Genomic DNA, 20,497 nt, shown 5'->3' with positions numbered 1-20,497 from the left:
TCGCCAGGGGATGTCGACGACTAGTTACACTAAATCTGCGTAACCTGCCCGACGGGGCCAATCTGGGGCTATCAATATTACTGGACCCCGCTATGCCCTGAACTTCCTGAAACCCTTGGACGCAGCGGAAGCGGAGGACACAGGTACGAGAGATGAAAACAGGTTCTGCGTAAGGGCCAATGCGTCCACCGCAAATGTCTGTGGGTCCCAGGACCGAGCGACAATCCTAGGTACCTTGGCCTTTAGCCTTGAAGTCATCAGGTCCTCCTCTGGGGTTCCACAATGTTGGAATAACTGGCGAACAACTCGGGATGGAGTGGCCATACCCCGGACGCGAGACCCTGACGGCTGTGAAAAGATCGCCATCCAGTTCTCCACGCCCAGACTGTGAACTGCTGATCACAGAGTGGCCTTTCTCAGCTCTGCAAAGGATATGCTTTGCCTCGAGCATGGTCATCCTGCCGGGGCTGCCTCCCTTTATGATCCATGTAAGCCCCTGCCGTGGCATTGTCTGATTGATTTCGGACAGGGCGTCCTCCAGGAGATGATGAAAATTGCTAGCCAAAACATCTGAATCTCTAAAAGGTTGATCGAGAGGCACGATTCCCGAGGTGACAACATCCTTGGGCTGTGTGGTGACGAATTACTGCTCCCCATCTGAGGAGACTGGCGTCAGTCGTGACCATCAACCAGTGGTTTGAAGAAGAAGACTAACCCTGCAGAAGTGAGGGACTCATCATCCACCATCTGGGGGCCTGTCTGACCGGTGCAGACAACCGGCACTGGTGGTAAGAGAAAAAAATGGGATTCTTGTCCCAGGCTTCCAAGAGGGCGTGCTGCAAGGGACGACGGTGGGGCTGGGCAAATGGAACAGCCTCTAATGCTGCCACCTTTTTCCCTAAGACCTTCATGCCAACCCGGATGGTACGGGAGACCGGTTGGAGAAGTGCCCAGGCTACCCACTGGAGTGCTAGGGCCTTATCCCAAGGGAGATCTTTCTGACCCTCGGGAAGTGTCGAAGATCATCCCTAGAAGGGAAATTGTGCGAGCTGGAATAGGGACAACCTCAGAACTTCAAATTCACCAGCCACTCCAGGTGGAGACGTGTATCCAGCGTGAAGTTGATGCTCTCCTCGTAAGACTGAAAGGATGGGCTACTGACCAGGAGGTCGTCCAGATAATGCCAAATGGTTATGCCCTGGGCATGCCGGATGGATATGATGGCCTCCATGACCCCTGTGAATACCCTTGGGACGATAGCTAGCCTGAAGGGTAAGGGTGTGATGCAGGTTGCTGATGGCAACTGTAAGAGCCCTTAATGCCAGGAAAAAATGGGAATGTACCGGTAGATGCCCTGGGCGCCGATAGCTGCCGAATTTTCCCTTCCTTCATGGCAGATATGACCTGATTCTCTCCGGAACTGTCTTGCTCAGAAACTTCAGGCCCAGAATGAGTCTCATGGTTCCGTTCCTTTCCACCATTAAATTTTTCCTTTTTATAATCTTTCCTGTCCTTGGGGACCACAAGCAGGTTGGAGTAGAAACCCTGAAATCTCTCCTTTTGGGGGTGGCTGATAAATAGTATCTTGTACCCTGAAGGCACCAGCTCTCCTACCCACGCGTCATATACGAGGGAGAGCCAGATGTCACGCAACCAGAGCAGGCCCCGGCCTACCCTGCGGGTGTGGACCGGAAGTTTCTCCAGTCATTCAGCCGTGAACCTGTGGGGCTTTGATCCCCCTGATCTTGGCTGGATAGAGTGCATCCTTCCCAATGGGTTGGTCCTATATGGGATTTGACGATCTCTGCCCTGATTGGGCTGCCCTAAACTGGCAGTCGAAACCAAGTTTGAAACTGGTGACGAAATGGCTGCTTAGCCCCCTGTTGTGGGAGAAAGTTGCTTTTCCCCCCTGTGGTGCTGGAGATAAGCTGATCTAGCTTCTCACTGAACTCTCTGCTGCCTTGATAGGGCAAAGAAGTTAGGGATTTGTTAGGAGTTGGGTAGGCTCGCCATGTTCTCAGCCATCGGGCTCCCCTGATGTAAATCGCGTTCCAGCAGCCAGTGCTGCGTGTTAGCTGCATCCAAGGATGCATTAATTGAACTAGCCTCCCGGGGCTTTTCTGATTCACGATCCCAGCTACATCTGACGGTAGGCACAGGCTCTGCAAAGCTGCATTTGATGACTGACCAGGAATCATGGCCTTGGCTACCCAAGTTACCGTGCAAGCGGGAGAGAGGGCTAATCCTGAGGCCTCAAACACCAAGCAAGCCCGGCTCTCTATTGAGACGGCCAGTGGGATCCTTATGAGAAGACCCGTTAGGTAGGGATAATCGGGTTCTTAATACCAACCGCAATACGGGTGGGTCTACTGATGGGTGCTCTTCCCACCCTTCACGGAGTTCAGAGGCAGATGGTTATCTTGCATCCAGTGCCCTCTGTCATTGCCTCTGTCCTCAAACTCTGGGTGAATCTACCGACTGGCCCATTTGCTTGACACAATATGACCTGAGGTCAAGGTGGACTCCTCGCCAATACTTAGTGCTTGGTTGATGTCCTCACTAAGCCTGTCAACTGATTCCTGGTATCTAGGTGCATCCAAATTGAGGGGCCCCTCGGAATTGTAATTCGTGTTTTGCTCGCTGTCACCCCCTAGAACAGGGGAGCGAGAAGCAGAGCTCATGGACGCTGAGGCACCAGTCGGCCTGGGCTACGCTGTGTGGGTTCATTTCTCCCCTCGCGTCTGCCTAGAGTGAGGGCGGCCCCTGCAGGCCGGAGGCTCCTGTAAGGTCGAGGATTTCTCCAAGAAAGGTGAGCCACTGTCCCTGCCCCTATCTGGGGCCTGAAGGGAATTGATTGTGCCATAAACTGTGACAAAGATAGAGCCCATTCCAGGGCTGGTCACAGGGGAGGGCTCCTGGGCATGTTAGGGATCTCAGGCCTCGCATACTGATAGCTCTGTGCCTGCAGAAAAGAGTGAACAAATCCGAGGTGCATACGGCAATAGCACTGTATGAGCTTGAACCTCAGTTTCCTGGCCAGTGACCTTTTAACGGCCGCCACCACACAAGGGCAGTCATACGCAGCCTAGAGTGGCCTGTGGCTACATGCTGGGCCTGCTGACTGACATAGCCTGCCACAGTGACGCCATTAGTATAGGTGCCTGACTGGAGGGGGGGTAGCACTTACCCACAGTCCTGCACCCCTGAGCATCCTGAAGTGCAGCAGGAGGGTCTGGGCTGCTCCTAACTTCAAAAATTGCACCTCGCGACTGGGCGGGCCAGCCGGAAGTAGGCGTGCCTGGGGCATGACGTCTGACTGTGGCCTAGCACAGGCCAAAGCCGGGGGCTAAATTTACAGCACCGGCCCAACTGTCGGATATGGACGCTACAGTGAGCCGGACTCCTGCCCACAGCCTAGGGAAAACTAGGAGCCGGGGAGAAAAGTTCTGGCCTTGGCAGCGATGAAGAAGCGGCGCTGCGCTGCACACGCCAGGGAACCGCTGCTGGCGCAAACAGTGCAATAAAAAACTGCGCCGTACCAGGAAAGTGGCAGGCCATCCACAGGAGCCCTCCCAGCCCACCCTCAATCCGTGCCCCCTGTCCTGATCGCATGGAGCGCTTCAGCTGCCAGCCTGTCAGGTGTGTGGGGGGAGAGGGGGGCTGTGTACAGGACGGTGCATGCCACCTAGCTCCATCGTTCCTTACCCGGGATGAGGAGAGGGACCGTGCGCTGCCTTGCAGCACCGCAGTCTAGCATTGATGATGCAGTGGGGGCCACATGGACTGTGCTTGTGCCTCTGTACAGCCTAGGGTTTCAATACCTTAGAGTGGTCAGGGCTGAGTCCGGCATCATGTCCCACGTTGCGGGTAAGGATACGTGGAGGCGACACTCGCACGTGCTCGCCCGTTGTTGGTTTGGGGAAATTGGACCATTTCTATAGGGTCCGTTGCCCCTGTCTCATCTTCATGGAAAGTAAAAAGACAAAAAAGCTGGGAAAAAGACCAGACGTGTCCCACGTAGTGGGAGAGGATACGTGGAGGCGACACTCTCATGTGCTCGCCCGTTGTTGGTTTGGGGAAATCGGACCCTTTTAATAGAGTCCGTTGCCCCTGTCTCATCTTCATGGAAAGTAAAAAAAAAAAAAGAGAGTCTGGAAAAACACCAGACGTGTGTCCCTCCTAGGACACTAAACATGAACTGATTCCGCCTGCAATCGAGAGGAGGGTGTATACTGCGGAGAAGCTAACTTTTTTTTCATTCACTTAGTGTCAGCCTCCTAGCGGCAGTAGCATACACCCACAGTCCTGTGTCCCCCAATGAGGCGAAGGAGAAAAAACAATTGTGGTATTTCACTTTTTTTGCAATTTTATAGCACTTGGAATTTTTTTCTTGTTTTCCAGTACACTGTATGGTAAAATCAATGGTGTCATTGAAAAGTCCAACTCGTCCTGCAAAAAACAAGCCCTCGTACAGCCATATTGGCAGAAAAATAAAAAAGTTCTCTTGGAAGAAGTGGAGGAAAAAATTGAAAATAACCCGGGGTTGAAGGGCTTAAGTCTAATCTTTCCCAGGCTACATCACCCCTGTGAAACATCTGTCTGCCTTTAGCTCCTCCCTCCTCTTTATAGAATCTCATTAGCACCAACTGCCATTTCTTATTATGTTAATGTGAACATTCTTCTGATTATTGCTTTATGAAAAAAATGCAAATGACGGTTGCTCTTTAATTAGTTTAGTTATAGGGTCACTATTAGGGACAATTATTATTGTCTCTCCCATGTGAACACTATGATTGTCACTTTTATCATCACACTATAATGGTAGCATAGCGATTAACATCTGGTTACTCCACCATGTGCAGAATTATAAGACAGGTGCATGCATCATAGGCATCAAAGTACTTTACTTGCTGGCTAACCATTTCTTTGTCCAGCCTTTATGTTTCCCCTTCTGTGTCTTGATCAGCAGTGGTTGTGTTCAGCCTCCTTACCTCGGCCATGTCTCTGAGCCCTGAACACCTTGTACTTCTGTGTCTTGGTCAGTGGTGGTCGGGTTCGACCTTTTCACCTCGGCCATGTCTCTGAGCACAGAACACCTTATACTTCTGTGTCTTGCTTAGTGGTGGTCAGGTTCGACTTCCTTACCTTGGCTGGGTCTCTGAGCACTGAACACCTTGTACTTCTGTGTCTTGGTCAGTGATAGTTGTGTTTGAGCTCCTCACCTCGACCATGTATCTGAGCACTGAACACCTTGTAGTTCTGTGTCTTGGTCAGTGATAGTTGTGTTTGAGCTCCTCACCTCGACCATGTATCTGAGCACTGAACACCTTGTAGTTCTGTGTCTTACTCAGTGGTGGTCAGGTTTGACCTCGTTACCTTGGCTGGGTCTCTGAGCACTGAACATCTTGTACTTCTGTGTCTTTGTCAGTGGTAGTCGAGTTCGACCTCCTCACCTCAGCCATGTCTCTGAGCACTGAACACCTTGTACTTCTGTGTCTTGCTCAGTAGTGGTCGGGTTCGACCTCCTTACCTCGGCCATGTCTCTGAGCACTGACCATCTTGTACTTCTGTGAGTTGCTCAGTGGTGGTCGGGTTCGACCTCCTTACCTCGGCTGGGTCTCTGAGCACTGAACATCTTGTACTTCTTTGTCTTGGTCAGTGGTAGTCGGGTTCGACCTCCTCTCCTCAGCCATGTCTTTGACAACGGAACACCTTGTACTTCTGTGTCTTGCTCAGTAGTGGTCAGGCTTGACCTCCTCAACTCAGCCATGTCTCTGACCACTGAACACCTTGTGCTTCTGGTCTCCAGGGAGGCTGCAGCTCTGGAATTTGACAGCACAGGAGGATAATGGCTCCCTTGTCGTTTCAGTTTTGATTCTTCCAAAACCTTTGGGAATTAATGGGCATCTCTTTATATCAACACGTTTTTATGACCCTATTGACTATTTGCTACAAAAGTTTTCATGGTTCTGTGATCACATAAAACCAGCTTCCAATTAATTCTGCACACCCTGACAAAGGGCGTTGTATCCTAAGGTCACACCCCCTAATTACACAAATACACATCACATGATCTGCTACACCGAATCAGCATTCAAGTTTACACAGCTCAGAGGTGGAAAATCTGCATAAAATTATGATCTAGTAAAATCTTCACTGCCTGGTAAATGTGCACACAGTGTGTATTTGTCCAATGCTAAAATTTGACTCTGTAGTTGCCACAGCTATGGCAGGGGCTTTGTCTGCAGTTATTGATGCAACAATGTATTATTTCTCCCTTATGACTCATAAATGGGATCTAAAGTGCTTATTGGAATACCCATAACTCTTCATAAGACTACCCATTATTTTTTTTTGTTATGTTGACTTATGAAAACGTTATGCCAACTAATGATACATTTTGCTCACATAAAAAAATTATTTTCAAAAAAACCTTTTTATTACAGACCCACCTAGAAATATGGAAATCACTGTTCAATCATCCAAAGGTATTGTATATGCTTTTAGTACATATTTTAGGTGCAAACTGAGAAAATATATATGAGTAGAAAATGCATCTGGTGTATCCACCTACTCCTCTGTGAATCAGCCAATGCTGCTAAGCCCTTCCCATCTGCCTCTTTTCTCCGGACTCGTCCTTTTTAATTCTCTGCTCCCACTATTATTTTTTTCTCTTTAACTTCTTTGTCCATATCTATATGTTGTGGATTTAAACTTGTCCTTTGGGTTTGCATTTCCCTTACTTTCACCATTACTTTCCTTACTGATCACTATAAATCCCTTGATCGATGTCCTGTGAATTGGTCATAATAATATGCTATGGCAGAGAGTTCCATAATCTCATTGATTGCACAGTAAACAATGTTAGGACTGAGCCCTAACACTCACACAGGGATGTCAAACCAGGGGAGCTGTTAAAACTTCACATCACATGTTCCTGTACAGACAAGGCAAATCCCTAACTTCACCCTGATTTGTCCCTGCCTGATCGGAGGTTGGCACCCTAAAATTATGCAATAGTGCCCCCCACTAAACGTCAGCTGACTGAGTGTCCTTAACTGTGCCTTCTTCTATACACAAAGTGTAACCCAAAACAACAACAACAACATAACGTAGTATACACTGAGTGTGACACACAGGGCTAAAGATTTGTGAACACAGTCATACATGAAAGACGTAAGAAACTAAAGAAACAAAAAAAAACCTTCAGCAAACATGGGAACCCCCACATCCTAAATGTAACAAAATGGGAAAAGTGATGGGAAGGGAACATGCAAACAAACCGCAGGAGAAGCCATAGATATAACCTCAGGAAGAAAATCCTTGACTGGGGAGCTTGGACTCCAAACATCTATCAAACTTGGAATATAGCCAGCAAAAACTGCATGTGTCAGGAGAGTACAAATGACTTCACCCAAGATGTGATAAGACAAACCAAGATGAGGAAGTGAAAACCCCTACACAAAAGCAAAACAGCAAAGCAAAAGAAAGACAAATGAGTATTATCAGCAGTTGGACAGAGACAATAGAGGCTGTGGTCCAACAGAGAGGGAAACCAACCCACAGCCAGAGATCACTGTATTGAGTCCCGAAATACAGCCAAGACAAAATTATCAACAGTGGTGATGTTTAAGCCTTCTTTCCACTAGACATAGAAATGCCCACTTGCTTTTGCTGCAAATATAAGTGTAAAAGCTCATTATAAAGATGTCTGTACTCTTCCTTCATATATTTATACATTGAAATTAGATCTCCCCTAAGCCTTCATTTTTACAAATTGAATAACCCCAAGTCTGATAACCTGACTAGTGTTGTTCACCTAGTCCCTTAATTACCTTGGTCGCTCTTCTCTGCAACTGCTCTAGTTCAGCTTTGTCCTTTTTATACACGGGAGACCAAAATTGTACACAGTAATCTAAGTGTGGCCTCACTTCTGAATTGTATAAAGGAAGACTATCCTGTCTTTTATTGCATCCTATGACTTTATTTGCCTTGGCGGCAGCTGCCTGGTACTGTTTACTAAACTAAAATTTATTTTTCTGTTCATCAACCCGACCAAGCTTTTCTTAGTGAAAATGTATCCGGTTTTACCATTAAGCACATCATTGTACATTTTGTTTCCTCAGCCCCAGTGCTTGACCTTACATTTAATTACAATGTACAATAAGCTGCCATTTCTCTGCCCAAATGTCTACCTTCCCTAAATCTCTAAGTAATTTTAACATATCCTCTATGACAAAATCACTGGCAAAGTGCTGGAGGGGAGATACAGTTTACTGAGGTCATTAGCTTCAGTGATTTGAAACCCAAATGTTTCCTCCAGCACACTGTGTTTAGAGGGGTTAATTTGACATTTTAAGAGCTGGGTTTTTGTGGACAATCAGAGAGGGTGAGAGGTTGTCCACCTAATCTCCACCAAAGGTTGTGGTCTGGGGCTTAAATAGTCAACCTCGAGAGGTATTCAGTGTTGAGTAGGACTGGAGAGAGAAGCTCTAGTGCTTTGCGTCCTGAGAACAAAAAGCTGAACCAGTGTGTGGTTGCTCTCCTGAGTGGGCGGACCCCCGCAACACCACTGACTGTGCTGTTTTGTTATGTTTGTTTTTCCTTAGGCATGAAAGGCTATGTTTACATTTGCTAACTCTGCACTGGCTTAGGCCTCTTTCACACTTCAGTCTTTTGACGTCAGTCGAAATCCGCCCTTTTTTGAAAAAAAACGGATCCGTCTTTTTTTTAGCAGAATCCGTTTTTTTCTCACTGGCGATAAAACAGATCTTCACTGGATCTGTTTTTTCACACTTTAATGGATTTTGACTAACGCCAAAAGAATGAAGTGTGAAAGAAGCCTTACATGTTCCAGTGTCTACCTCTGTGTAGCACTGAATGAGCCGATCTACTACACCTCCTATGTGTTTATTTCCTTCCAGAGTCTAGTATCATCTGCAAATATTGAAATTCAATTCTGCATGCTGTCTACAAGGTCTCTAATAAACATATTTAAAAGAAGAGGGCCCAATACTAACCTCAGTGGAAACTGTGTTTTTCCATAATTTATTTCTTTCTGTTTAAATGTTCACAGGTGAAGAACTTCCAGCAAATCAATCAGTTATTATCAACCAAACTGAATCGGTGACTCTTGCATGTAAAGTGGATGGTATCCCTCCCCCTTCAGTAGTTTGGGTAAAAGGGGAAGCTGAAGTGGAAACAAATAAAAGTGCATCATCAGCAATAATAAATGTGACCTCCTCAATAGTCGATGTATACAGATGCTTGGCATGGAATGCTTTTGGACTCAAAGAACAACGCATTCAAGTTGGCATAAAACCTATCATAACAACAATTAAACCAGGTTGTGTTATAACTTTTATTACAGCTATATAAGTATGAAGACAGAAAAAAATGCCCAAACTAAGTTTATGTATGTTATAAATTGGTGATTTTCTTGAGTGAATGGCTAAATTTACTTAAAGGGAATCTGTCACCAGATTTTTGCTATGTAATCTGTCAGCAGAATGATTTAGGGGAGAGACCCTTATTCCTGCATTGTATATTCTCAGTTTACTGGGTGCAGCTGCTTTTGATTCTATCACTGTATTCATAGCTGCAGATCTAGCATTGCTCAGAATGCTGAGCTGTACATAATCCCACCCACAGCACTGATTGGCCGCTTTCTGTGTAGACATTATATTGACAAATGGCTGCAAATCAGTGTAAGGGTGGAGTTTCACAGAGCAAGTGATAACATCCTATCGATAAAACACTGATTTTGTTGAAACAGCAACACACAGCCTAGTAAGTGATACATCGTTGGAATCAGGGTCACAGGCCCTACATCATGCTGCTGTCAGATTGCATAACAAAAATGTGCTGAGCGATTCTCTTTAAATAGTTGAGTAAAGCTATAAATTCAAATAAATGTCAGTATTGACAATTGGAAAATTGGATCAAAGAATCTTTATAAATCTCTGCTTGCTGTAATTACATGGAAACCTCCATTGTCTACAATGTTAGGATAATTAGGTTTTTGGCTTCTTACCATAAGCAGAGTTTACCCTTATGATGAGCCACTCTTGCCAGACAAAAGAAGGAGAGGTAAACTTAAATGGGTCTACTGTTTCCCATTTCCTGACAACACCCACCTCAACCCAGTATGTAATGGATGGAGGAGCAGAGGATCCTACTGATGGATACCTTTGGTAATTAATTATCTATTTTGCCTTGAGGACCGCAGAACAGCTAGTTCCATACATCCCACATTCACCTTGTCCATCATGTCCAGGTACGCTGCTGGTCTCCTGACCAGAACTCTGCTTATGAGGCTGTTGAGTTGAGGTCAAGTGACCTTCAACCGATCCGATATCGTTGTCCATACTCAGACTGTGAATGTCAATCGTGAGAAACTGACCTATGACACTCATGTTTTTACCTTGAGAAAGGCACAAGTTTAGTGCCGAAATGTGTCGGTTGAATAAAAAACCTAACCTATACTCTGTGGATCTCATCTTTTCCGTAAGCACAGCCAACATATTTTGGTAAACTCCGGTTTGCCAAATCAACCTATGTTGGCATCTCATGACCAAATTTCATTGTATCCACAGGATGTGAAAATTAAGGGCTGCGGTTTAATGCCTGTAAAGCAGAGATTTTGGAAATTGACAACCACTTTATATTAAAAAATTTTCGTACACAACTGTTCATTGTTATAGTGACACAATTTTGGTAAATTTGGAATAACCCTATAACCTGTCACATACAGAATGATTATTTGGGATTAAGTATGTTTCAAAAGAAGAATCTAAAAATAGGAATCTTATATACAAGATGAAATAAATTATATAACTGGGTCAAATATATGATCTATTAGAGGAAGAACAACTCAAGAAAGGAAGTTCAACACTGAGATGTGGAAGAGCAGTCATAGACCTTTGCAGGGTAGTCTACTTTTTTTGGAAATTTGGCCCAAAAGGTGAAGGTCATAGAAAGGATAAGCTGAGGATGAAGTAATTTTTATTAGAAAAGTTGTTTTATTTTTTAACAATGTCTCTTGTCTACAGGCTTTACTGGTTCTAGAGATTAATCTTGTATCTTACTGTAGACAATTAAGTTGAGTTGTTGAAAGACCCAGGTCAAGAACTAAACCTCATTCGTCTCCACCTCTTTTCTGGTTCCTCCTTCTCATTCTACTTCTTTTCCTAATCCTGCTTTCCCTATATCCTACTTTTTTCTCACACTCTTCTTTTTCTTACTCCTGTTTCCTCTTCTCATCTCTTTTCTCCATCTTCTTTATCTTCCTTCTTCTCCTACTTTTTCTCCTTTTTCTCTTTCTTGTGTAAGGAGATGGACATGTTTCCCACATTGTCCCTTGAAGGAAAAAGTTTAATATTAAGTGGTGTAATGCGAAGTTTCATGTAATGTGACTTGTGATATTCATTCAAGGTATTAGTAGGATTGATAAAGTGTGTAATTTGACAATAGGGATAGTAAAAGTTGATGTTTTTTGACTAGTCCAGAGTGTGAGAGGCTAAGTTGAAGGGAAAGTGAAATTTCCTAGTAGTAATGCAGATAGGGCATGGAGAGCATAGACAAAGGTCCCATGTTGGCAGTGCCGCATTCTTGGACGTTCCTAAGTGAGAAGAGAGCGAAAGGAAAGAGATAGTGATATCTGGAGTAGAAGTTATTAGAAACAGAGTGATCTACTTGAGACAGGTCCTGGGAGAGGACGCCTAACTGAAAGGCCCAGAGTTTATAACTCTTGAAGATAACTGGCCTAGACAGGACTGAGTACATGAGACAAGTAAAATGTCATGGGCGGGAGATTCAGCGCATCAAAGGAGAGAAAAGTACCTGCCATATTGGCACCCTAAGGGGAAAGAAGTCGTCGAGCCGAGGGTTAAATAAAGGGCTCTTGCCAAACAGAACTGTAGAGTCAAACTGGGTTGTGGTGAAGTAATGAGAAACAGAGGAGTGAGAGGATAAGTAGAGAGAATAAATATGAAAGGAAAACAAAAATGGAAAGAAGGAAGGAAACTGTGGAAAATGCTAACAGTTGTAAAGGAAACTTTAGTAAGACGTTATACCCGCTGTCTCTTGTATATATTCCCTACCAAGTTCCTGTTCAGTAAATAGTTAAGTTTCAAATGGTGATCTCCCTCATTGAACATCTAGTCCTGGCAAACCAGCAACATCGGTTACATGGGCAGCACAAATCCACACACCCAGTCTGGACCCGAACTTTCATGTAACGTGCCGGGCGTAATAGACAAATAACACTAACGCCCCGCACCACGTTACACGTGTTTCCATGCTGGCTACTTTCTTCATCTTTTGACTATCTGACTTTCCTTTACTTGCCTTTCTAACATTCTGTCTCCTTCCCCTTTATTATCTTTTCCTCCTCCTTGACTCCATTTCCTCCTTTTTTCTTCACTTTTTCCTTTTTCTCACCTTTTCTTTCTGTTTTCCTTTTATCTCCTCTCTTCTTTACTGTCCTTCTTTATGCTTGTCTCTTTTTATTTTCCTTTTTCCTTCTCATTCACTTCACTCTCTCCACTTGCCCTCCTTTTTACCACTTAATCCCTTCATTTCTCTTAGGCTGGCTTCACATTTGCGTTTTTTGCGCTGTTTTTTAGCGCAAAAAAGCATGCGTTTTTTCCCTATGCTTTAACATGGGTGCACATAGGTGCGCATACATATGCGTTTGTACGCGTTTGTATGCACATGCGTTTTTTTGCAGTGTGCGCTCGGGTGCACAAAATGCATCCTGTTGCATTTTTTGTGCGTCCGACTTGCCCCCAAAAAACACATGCGCACGCAATGCGTTTTTTTTACAGCAAAACACCCATTATAGTCTATGGGTGCGCATTACAATGCGCACGTATGCGCAAAAAAAAGCATGCTTTTTTAAAAAAAAAACGCACCAAAACTCGCAAAAAAAGGCACACAAATGCATGATGTGTTTTTTCATGCGTTTGTGTACAAAAAAAACGAGCAGCAAAAAAACGCAAGTGTGAAAGTAGCCTTACTACTCTCTCTTTTTTGTTTCTCTTTCCACTTACAGCCTCTTTCACCTCATCTTCCTCTCCCTATATTTTTCCTTTTCTCCTCTCTTTTCTTTCTTTTCCACTTCAAGTTATTCTCCAATCTCATTGTTATTTTTCCTACTCTTCCTTTTCTTTCTGCTTTTTCATCTTTATTTTGCTCTTCCTTTTTTCCTAAGCCTCTTTCTCCCACAGTTTTGCATTATTTTCCTCCATCTCCTCCTCTTCCTTTTTCTTGCTCTTCCTCATCCTCTTTTTCTTAACTATTTTTTTTCCTTTTTCACCTTTTGTTTCTCCTCATTTTTACACTTTCTCTCTCTGTTTTCTTTATCTGAGTGATCCCTCTAACTATGTAAAATATTTTATGTAATAAATGATCCACAACACCTTAAAGTATCAGTTAAGGATTGTATCACCTGATTGTTTCCAGATATGATGGTTGGTTTAGGAGTAAAAAAAAAAGTGTCCTTTTGGTGACTTGTTAAGTGGATGTAACTGTGACATTTTCGTGATATTAGTTTTATCATGGTGTTAGACTCTTTTTAAGTGTCGCAACAGTTTTTAACAAAAATAATAAAACCAAATTTTTAATTTTTTGTCTTATTTTCTTTGACAGAAAATCTTTCACACAATTCTTACCAAGATTTAGCATTTGCATTCCTTTGTGGATTGAGCATTTCCATTTTAATTATTCTGATGTACAAGTTATTTACATGGTAAGAATCTTTCTGTACCCTAATATCTGGCTAAAATAATACTAAGAATTGATGGAGAAAGGTTAAACGTGATGGACCCAGGTCATTTTTCATCTATGTAACTATGTATAGGCAATCAAAAGTGCATTCACTTGCAATACTACACCTGACCACATGGTGTCCTGTTAACAAACAAAAACTCTCATTGGTCAAAATATAGTTGTGTCAATTGTTACCTTTTTTTGAATAAAGACTTTAACTTCTCACAATTAAAATGTAATACTTTGTTACTACATGCTCGAAAAACCTCGACAGGCTACGGTTCACATAATAGCCACTTCTTAGCCACAATTCTCTTGACAGATTTCTCATAAAATCCATGGAGAAGTGGAGCAGCTGGGTCAAGAGGTGAAGAGGGGGTGGATTTGGGCTGTCAAGAACTTTGCAGTGATGTAGAATTGTAGTTCTAATGATGACTCATGCAGAGAAAGCGGCTTCTGTTTCTTCACAGAGCTTAGAATGATTGAGTTAGTCTGTTTTTAATCTTATAATGTCATAAGACATTATGGAAAAGAGCTAATGGAAAAGAGAAGAATTAAGTGGGTAGAAAGGCAAAATGAGCAATTGTGAGTACACAGTGCCATATAATATGATGACTGCAAAATATTGAGAGGATAAAAAGTTTGATGGGAGTGCTTCTTTCATGTAATATATATTGTATATTATTCTCTGATCTTCTATTTAACTTGTTTCCAGGAAAAAATGGCGGAAAGACAAGAACTCTATGAGAGCAAAAGAACCATCGGCAAGTGCGGAACTGCCAGAAAATGAAATATACATGAATGTCAGCCAGGCTGAACACAAAGATGAGGTACAGGGCGTAATGAGAATCTATAGATGACATAGTAGAAAAGTAGGAAAATATGTTTCTGCATGACTAGGAAATTTGTCCATGAAGCAATAAAAAATAAATATTGGAATTCATCCCATCAGAGTGTCAATGTAAGTGTACATTTTATTCACAATGCAACATTACGCACAGTGTGCTACTTTTTTGCAAGTAAGACATTGATATCTCCACTGTGAATATTTATAGGGTCCATGGAGTATTAAGGCTGTACACATAGGTGGCATCAAGTCACGACCATTCTTCCCGCTAATCCAACCCTCTAATTGTTGCAAAAATTAATGTAGAAAAAAGTATCAACTCTTTGCCTACAGTATATGCTTTACAATGCTACTAGTGATTGTGATTAGTTTATGCCCTTTACCTAAGATGAGCTATTTCCTCCTCGAGTCCCCTCTTACCACCCATTTATACATTCTTTTTGTCCTTCCCGCTTACTGCTAAGTCCTCTCCCTTCCATATTGCTTATCGGGCTTCCCACTTGTTCCACCATTTCTCCTTCACTTCCTGCTGGGCCAATATAGCCGAAAAAACAAACAAAAAGAGGAGCGCCAGCCGAAGAACACAGTGAGCCAACAGAGGGAGATGGGGAGTTGAAGGATTGTAGCTTCACTTACTTCCCACTTGTTCCCCCACTTCGCTCTCTCACTTTCTGCTGGGCCAAGATAGCTGGAAAAAAAAGGCAGCGTCAACCGAAGAAACCAGTGAGTCCACACAGGTAGATAAATAGTTGAAGGATTGTAGCTTCACTTACTTCATAGAGAGGAGAAAAATTTCAATCCCCCTTCATCCAGGTCAGTCTCTCTTCCTTGGATGTGCAAGGTGGAGAGGCTGACGTGAAAGGAATCTTTCTCCTACCTATGAGGTACTGTAAGTGGAGCTTCAACCCTTCAACTCCCCATCTCCCTGTGTGTACTCACTGTGCTCTCTTCGGCTGGCGCTCCTTTTTTTGTTTGTTTTTTCCACTGTCTCACAATACGGCACCTGATTAGGATGTCTGGACCTGGTAGCAGCAGGTTGATTGAGCTGTAACAAAGTTATACAAATTCAAGATATCTATTTAGTGTGTACTGTTGGTTTTTCATCCCCTACACCCTACTCAGAAGTGCTCCTTTTCAGCCTTTTTTTCTTGCACCTTTCTTGCTGGGCAAATACTTAAGTAGACTTCATCAGCTGGAAACTCTTCTCTTCACTCATCTTGATCCTTACTACAATGCTCCTGATGCATGATGCAAGTAATGACATGCTGCAGACAGGATTTGGCAAAATCGAATTTGCTTTTTTACAATTGTATTCTGCCACGATTGTCCCTCTAAACATTAGGATACAAATTTGCAGCACTCTCATTGGATGTGCACATAATTTTGGGCTGAAAAAAGTTTGATATTTTATAGTTACATTTTGCATTTTTGCATAGGAGTCAGCAGACGCCAGCGCTCAACTGAATCCCAGTAATGTCACTTCAGAAGAAGGCCTGCACTATTCCACCATCGCTTTCACTGCTAAACCCTCCAAAGTGCCTCCAAGTCAACCAGAAACAGAATATGCAGAAATTATCGTGAAATAAGGGTGTCATGTGAGCCTATGATGAGTTGGTTTGCTTAATTTTGATGTTCCTAATGGACTGGTTTACAAATTATGAGATCTATATGTAATATTTTTGATTGTTTGGTGACCAAACATTCATATATGTGGAGCTGGATTTACCTATAAGGACAATAAGCTCACAACATGCAGTAGATGACCCTGATAAAGAGAACTGGTATATGGACATTTGAATGATCATTGTTCATTGATATGTAAAGTATGTATTTTTTATCTAATTCCCTTTGGCTTGATCTTAAGCTATACAGTAACGACTTGTAGGAAGATCGATCTTGTGCAACACTAGGTAGATCCACCAGGGTCCTCTCCACTGTTATCTTGTTTGTATCAAGGAATCGAGTTGCTGGTATTCCTCTTCGCCTTGTTTCTTCTGTTCTTCTGACAATAAAGTCCTTCTCCAGTGACTAAGTTCTGTATATTGATGTGTAAATTAGATCACAGTGAGCTTTAGGAGTGAAAGTAGGAGTATAAATAGGAACATGCATACTTTCCGACTGTCCCAGGATGTCCTACAAATGTGTCCTTTAGAAAGATATGGTCAATATACTTTTGTCTTGAAGGTGCAATGTCAGTCTTGAGGTGTTCCTATGCAAAAAAAAGTGTATTGCTTAAGGGGATTTTGTCATAAAATTTTTTCGATAAAGGCCATTGCCACCACGTTCTTCCACCTTTTAATCTATACCTAATAGGCAGAGAGGAGTGAATTTTTAAAAATTTGGTTCCGATTAGCAGCGGATATTGTTTTTACAATATTCGCCAAACATCATTGGAGTCAGTGGGAGTAGAAATGAATGAACTGACCATCAAACATAAATTTGGCATGAAAAGGGTACGAATATGGCAAATTCAGATTCGGCGAACGATTCCGAACATATTCGCTCAACTCCACTAATAAGCCTTCTATATCACTGTAGAAGTGACACATAACTTATAAAATAAGTCTTGACTCTGTTATACACTGTATACTAATGTGCATTGAAGGGTCTGACAAACGTCTCTTGTTCACGTTGGGCGCTCCTTCTCTCTCCAGCTGTGATTGACACAGGTGATGTCTTTTACTTAGCTGAATGAGCATGTGCTGGCTCTCTGCTCAAGTGAGACTTGACCAGCTGAGTTTAGCATTCACCTGTGAAGGGTCAGGGCTACAGAGCAGAGATGGGGCACACATTAAAATATACTATTCGATAACTTAAGTTTTTTAAGGGGTAAAAGGTTTGGGTAAAAATGGGATTTAAGGTTTCAAAACACCAATAGGCAGCCATACTGTTTATTATAAATATTTGCAAAGTTTTCATATTTATTAGAAAAGTAATGAGAATTAGAGAGAGTTTAGTAGATGTAGGATATTTTTCAATAGACATGCGCCTCCTTGTAGATAATGCAGGTACTACACTGTAATTACTTGACAGTGAGCAGCTTCAGATACACCAAGACTAATGGGCATGCCGATTATGAAGTAGCTTAGTCTGTTGTGTAGTTGTGTTTCAAATGTCAGTTGTATATGGTAAATACACTTTAGTGACCCTAATGACGGTTTGGATTCATCTGTCCATCTGTTATTTCAATAGTCATCAGGTTCTACTATATTTTTTTGCTGCAACCACAACATAATTTGCTTCCCTAAGATTCAGAAGCAGGATCCATAAAGATCAGTTACTCAAATGTTTGGCTATCATAATGACACAATCTTTATAAGATGTGGTAAGACTTTAAGATGCTCGCAGTCTCCTGATATGTAAATTTTTACATATCAGTTCCTTAAGTAAGTTGTTGTAGTGCTAAGATGTTGTATTTTAAAGGTACTGTGTTTTTTTACAATTTTATCTTATCTTTAAATTGTTGTTGTGATAATTAGAATGAAATAAAAATGTTTTTATAATAGTTCATGTAAAGTTCAAAATTGTTTTAACTTAATCTAATTTATAGAAAGTATGTAGAGTGGGGCAAAAAAGTATTTAGTCAGTCAGCAATAGTGCAAGTTCCACCACTTAAAAAGATGAGAGGCGTCTGTAATTTACATCATATGTAGACCTCAACTATGGGAGACAAACTGAGAAAAAAAAATCCAGAAAATCACATTGTCTGTTTTTTTGTTTCATTTTATTTGCATATTATGGTGGAAAATAAGTATTTGGTCAGAAACAAAATTTCATCTCAATACTTTGTGATATATCCTTTGTTGGCAATGACAGAGGTCAAATGTTTTCTGTAAGTCTTCACAAGGTTGCCACACACTGTTGTTGGTATGTTGGCCCATTCCTCCATGCAGATCTCCTCTAGAGCAGTGATGTTTTTGGCTTTTCGCTTGGCAACACGAACTTTCAACTCCCTCCAAAGGTTTTCTATAGGGTTGAGATCTGGAGACTGGCTAGGCCACTCCAGGACCTTGAAATGCTTCTTACGAAGCCACTCCTTCGTTGCCCTGGCGGTGTGCTTTGGATCATTGTCATGTTGAAAGACCCAGCCACATTTCATCTTCAATGCCCTTGCTGATGGAAGGAGGTTTGCACTCAAAATCTCACGATACATGGCCCCATTCATTCTTTCATGTACCCGGATCAGTCTTCCTGGCCCCTTTGCAGAGAAACAGCCCCAAAGCATGATGTTTCCACCACCATGCTTTACAGTAGGTATGGTGTTTGATGGATGCAACTCAGTATTCTTTTTCCTCCAAACACGACAAGTTGTGTTTCTACCAAACAGTTCCAGTTTGGTTTCATCAGACCAAAGGACATTCTCCCAAAACTCCTCTGGATCATCCAAATGCTCTCTAGCAAACTTCAGACGGGCCCGGACATGTACAGGCTTAAGCAGTGGGACACGTCTGGCACTGCAGGATCTGAGTCCAAGGTGGCGTAGTGTGTTACTTATGGTAGGCCTTCTTACATTGGTCCCAGCTCTCTGCAGTTCATTCACTAGGTCCCCCCGCGTGGTTCTGGTATTTTTGCTCACCGTTCTTGTGATCATTCTGACCCCACGGGGTGGGATTTTGCGTGGAGCACCAGATCGAGGGAGATTATCAGTGGTCTTGTATGTCTTCCATTTTCTAATTATTGCTCCCACAGTTGATTTCTTCACTCCAAGCTGGTTGGCTATTGCAGATTCAGTCTTCCCAGCCTGGTGCAGGGCTACAATTTTGTTTCTGGTGTCCTTTGACAGCTCTTTGGTCTTCACCATAGTGGAGTTTGGAGTCAGACTGTTTGAGGGTGTGCACAGGTGTCTTTTTATACTGATACCAAGTTTAAACAGGTGCCATTACTACAGGTAATGAGTGGAGGAAAGAGGAGACTCTTAAAGAAGAAGTTACAGGTCAGTGAGAGCCAGAAATCTTGATTGCTTGTTTCTGACCAAATACTTATTTTCCACCATAATATGCAAATAAAATGAAACAAAAACAGACAATGTGATTTTCTGGATTTTTTTTTCTCAGTTTGTCTCCCATAGTTGAGGTCTACCTATGATATAAATTACAGACGCCTCTCATCTTTTTAAGTGGTGGAACTTGCACTATTGCTGACTGACTAAATACTTTTTTGCCCCACTGTATATAACACTCTGAGGTCTCCTCTGTGTGTATTGAACCTGTTTTTATTCCTGTAATACAAACATAATCTTTTTAATGTCTAATGGAGATTTTTCTTGAGGATTTAAAAAAAGGTTTGACCACTTTACAATGCTGGAACCACACAAGCCTTGGATTCGGGATTTTGTTTTAGTAGCAAAATGAGCACTAAGGAGTAATTCTGTTCTCCTTGTTTACAGTGTATAAACAATTTAAAAAAATGCTGTTATTAGGATTAGAGATGAGCGAACCTTTCAAGGTTCGGTTTGGTTAGCACAGAGGGGTTTTTTCGGGGGGACGGGAGCAGTTCTCGCGAATTGAATCCCATAGTGTTCAAATTCACAGGGGCCTAAAAATTTCAGTAAATCTGATTCAACGTCAGTCCTGTGTGGATTGATTCACTTATCTTTGTTCAACATGTTCCAAATAAAGCAAACAAGAGGAATGAGGAAAAAACATTTACAATCACATGGTTGAAAAAAGTTATTTCTTAAACTTTTGAAGCTTGCATTGTATTTTTCTATTGTGCTGACTTTCCCATAAGCTGCAGTTTTGACGTATATTGTCGTTCAGTTGACCATGATCTTCTCTGTACATCAATGTATTTTAGAGTGAATTGTGTGACCATATATATTCAAAAGCTAAAACTTGAATGAAACTGGGTCATGCAACATGACCCTGAAGCATACCAACA

General features: G+C 42.5%; 1 protein-coding gene across 1 annotated transcript in view; it reads left to right on the top strand.

The window, feature by feature from the left end:
* Positions 1-16,645, top strand: part of LOC141085318 (sialic acid-binding Ig-like lectin 13) — a 78,756-nt gene extending 62,111 nt beyond the window's left edge. Inside the window, exons 7-11 of the mRNA XM_073570598.1 lie at positions 6,447-6,488; positions 9,077-9,346; positions 13,651-13,750; positions 14,486-14,600; positions 16,054-16,645. Of these exons, the coding sequence (XP_073426699.1) occupies positions 6,447-6,488; positions 9,077-9,346; positions 13,651-13,750; positions 14,486-14,600; positions 16,054-16,203 (677 nt within the window). The 3' untranslated portion in view covers positions 16,204-16,645. The remainder of the gene's footprint in view (positions 1-6,446; positions 6,489-9,076; positions 9,347-13,650; positions 13,751-14,485; positions 14,601-16,053) is intronic.
* Positions 16,646-20,497: the final 3,852 nt, after the last annotated feature.

The sequence above is a fragment of the Dendrobates tinctorius genome, unplaced genomic scaffold (assembly GCF_039654945.1).
Source record: "Dendrobates tinctorius isolate UK_male_01 unplaced genomic scaffold, ASM3965494v1 ptg000028l, whole genome shotgun sequence".
NCBI lineage: Eukaryota > Metazoa > Chordata > Amphibia > Anura > Dendrobatidae > Dendrobates > Dendrobates tinctorius.
Note: the sequence above shows the minus strand (reverse complement) of the source record. Positions and strands in the feature narration are given on the sequence as shown.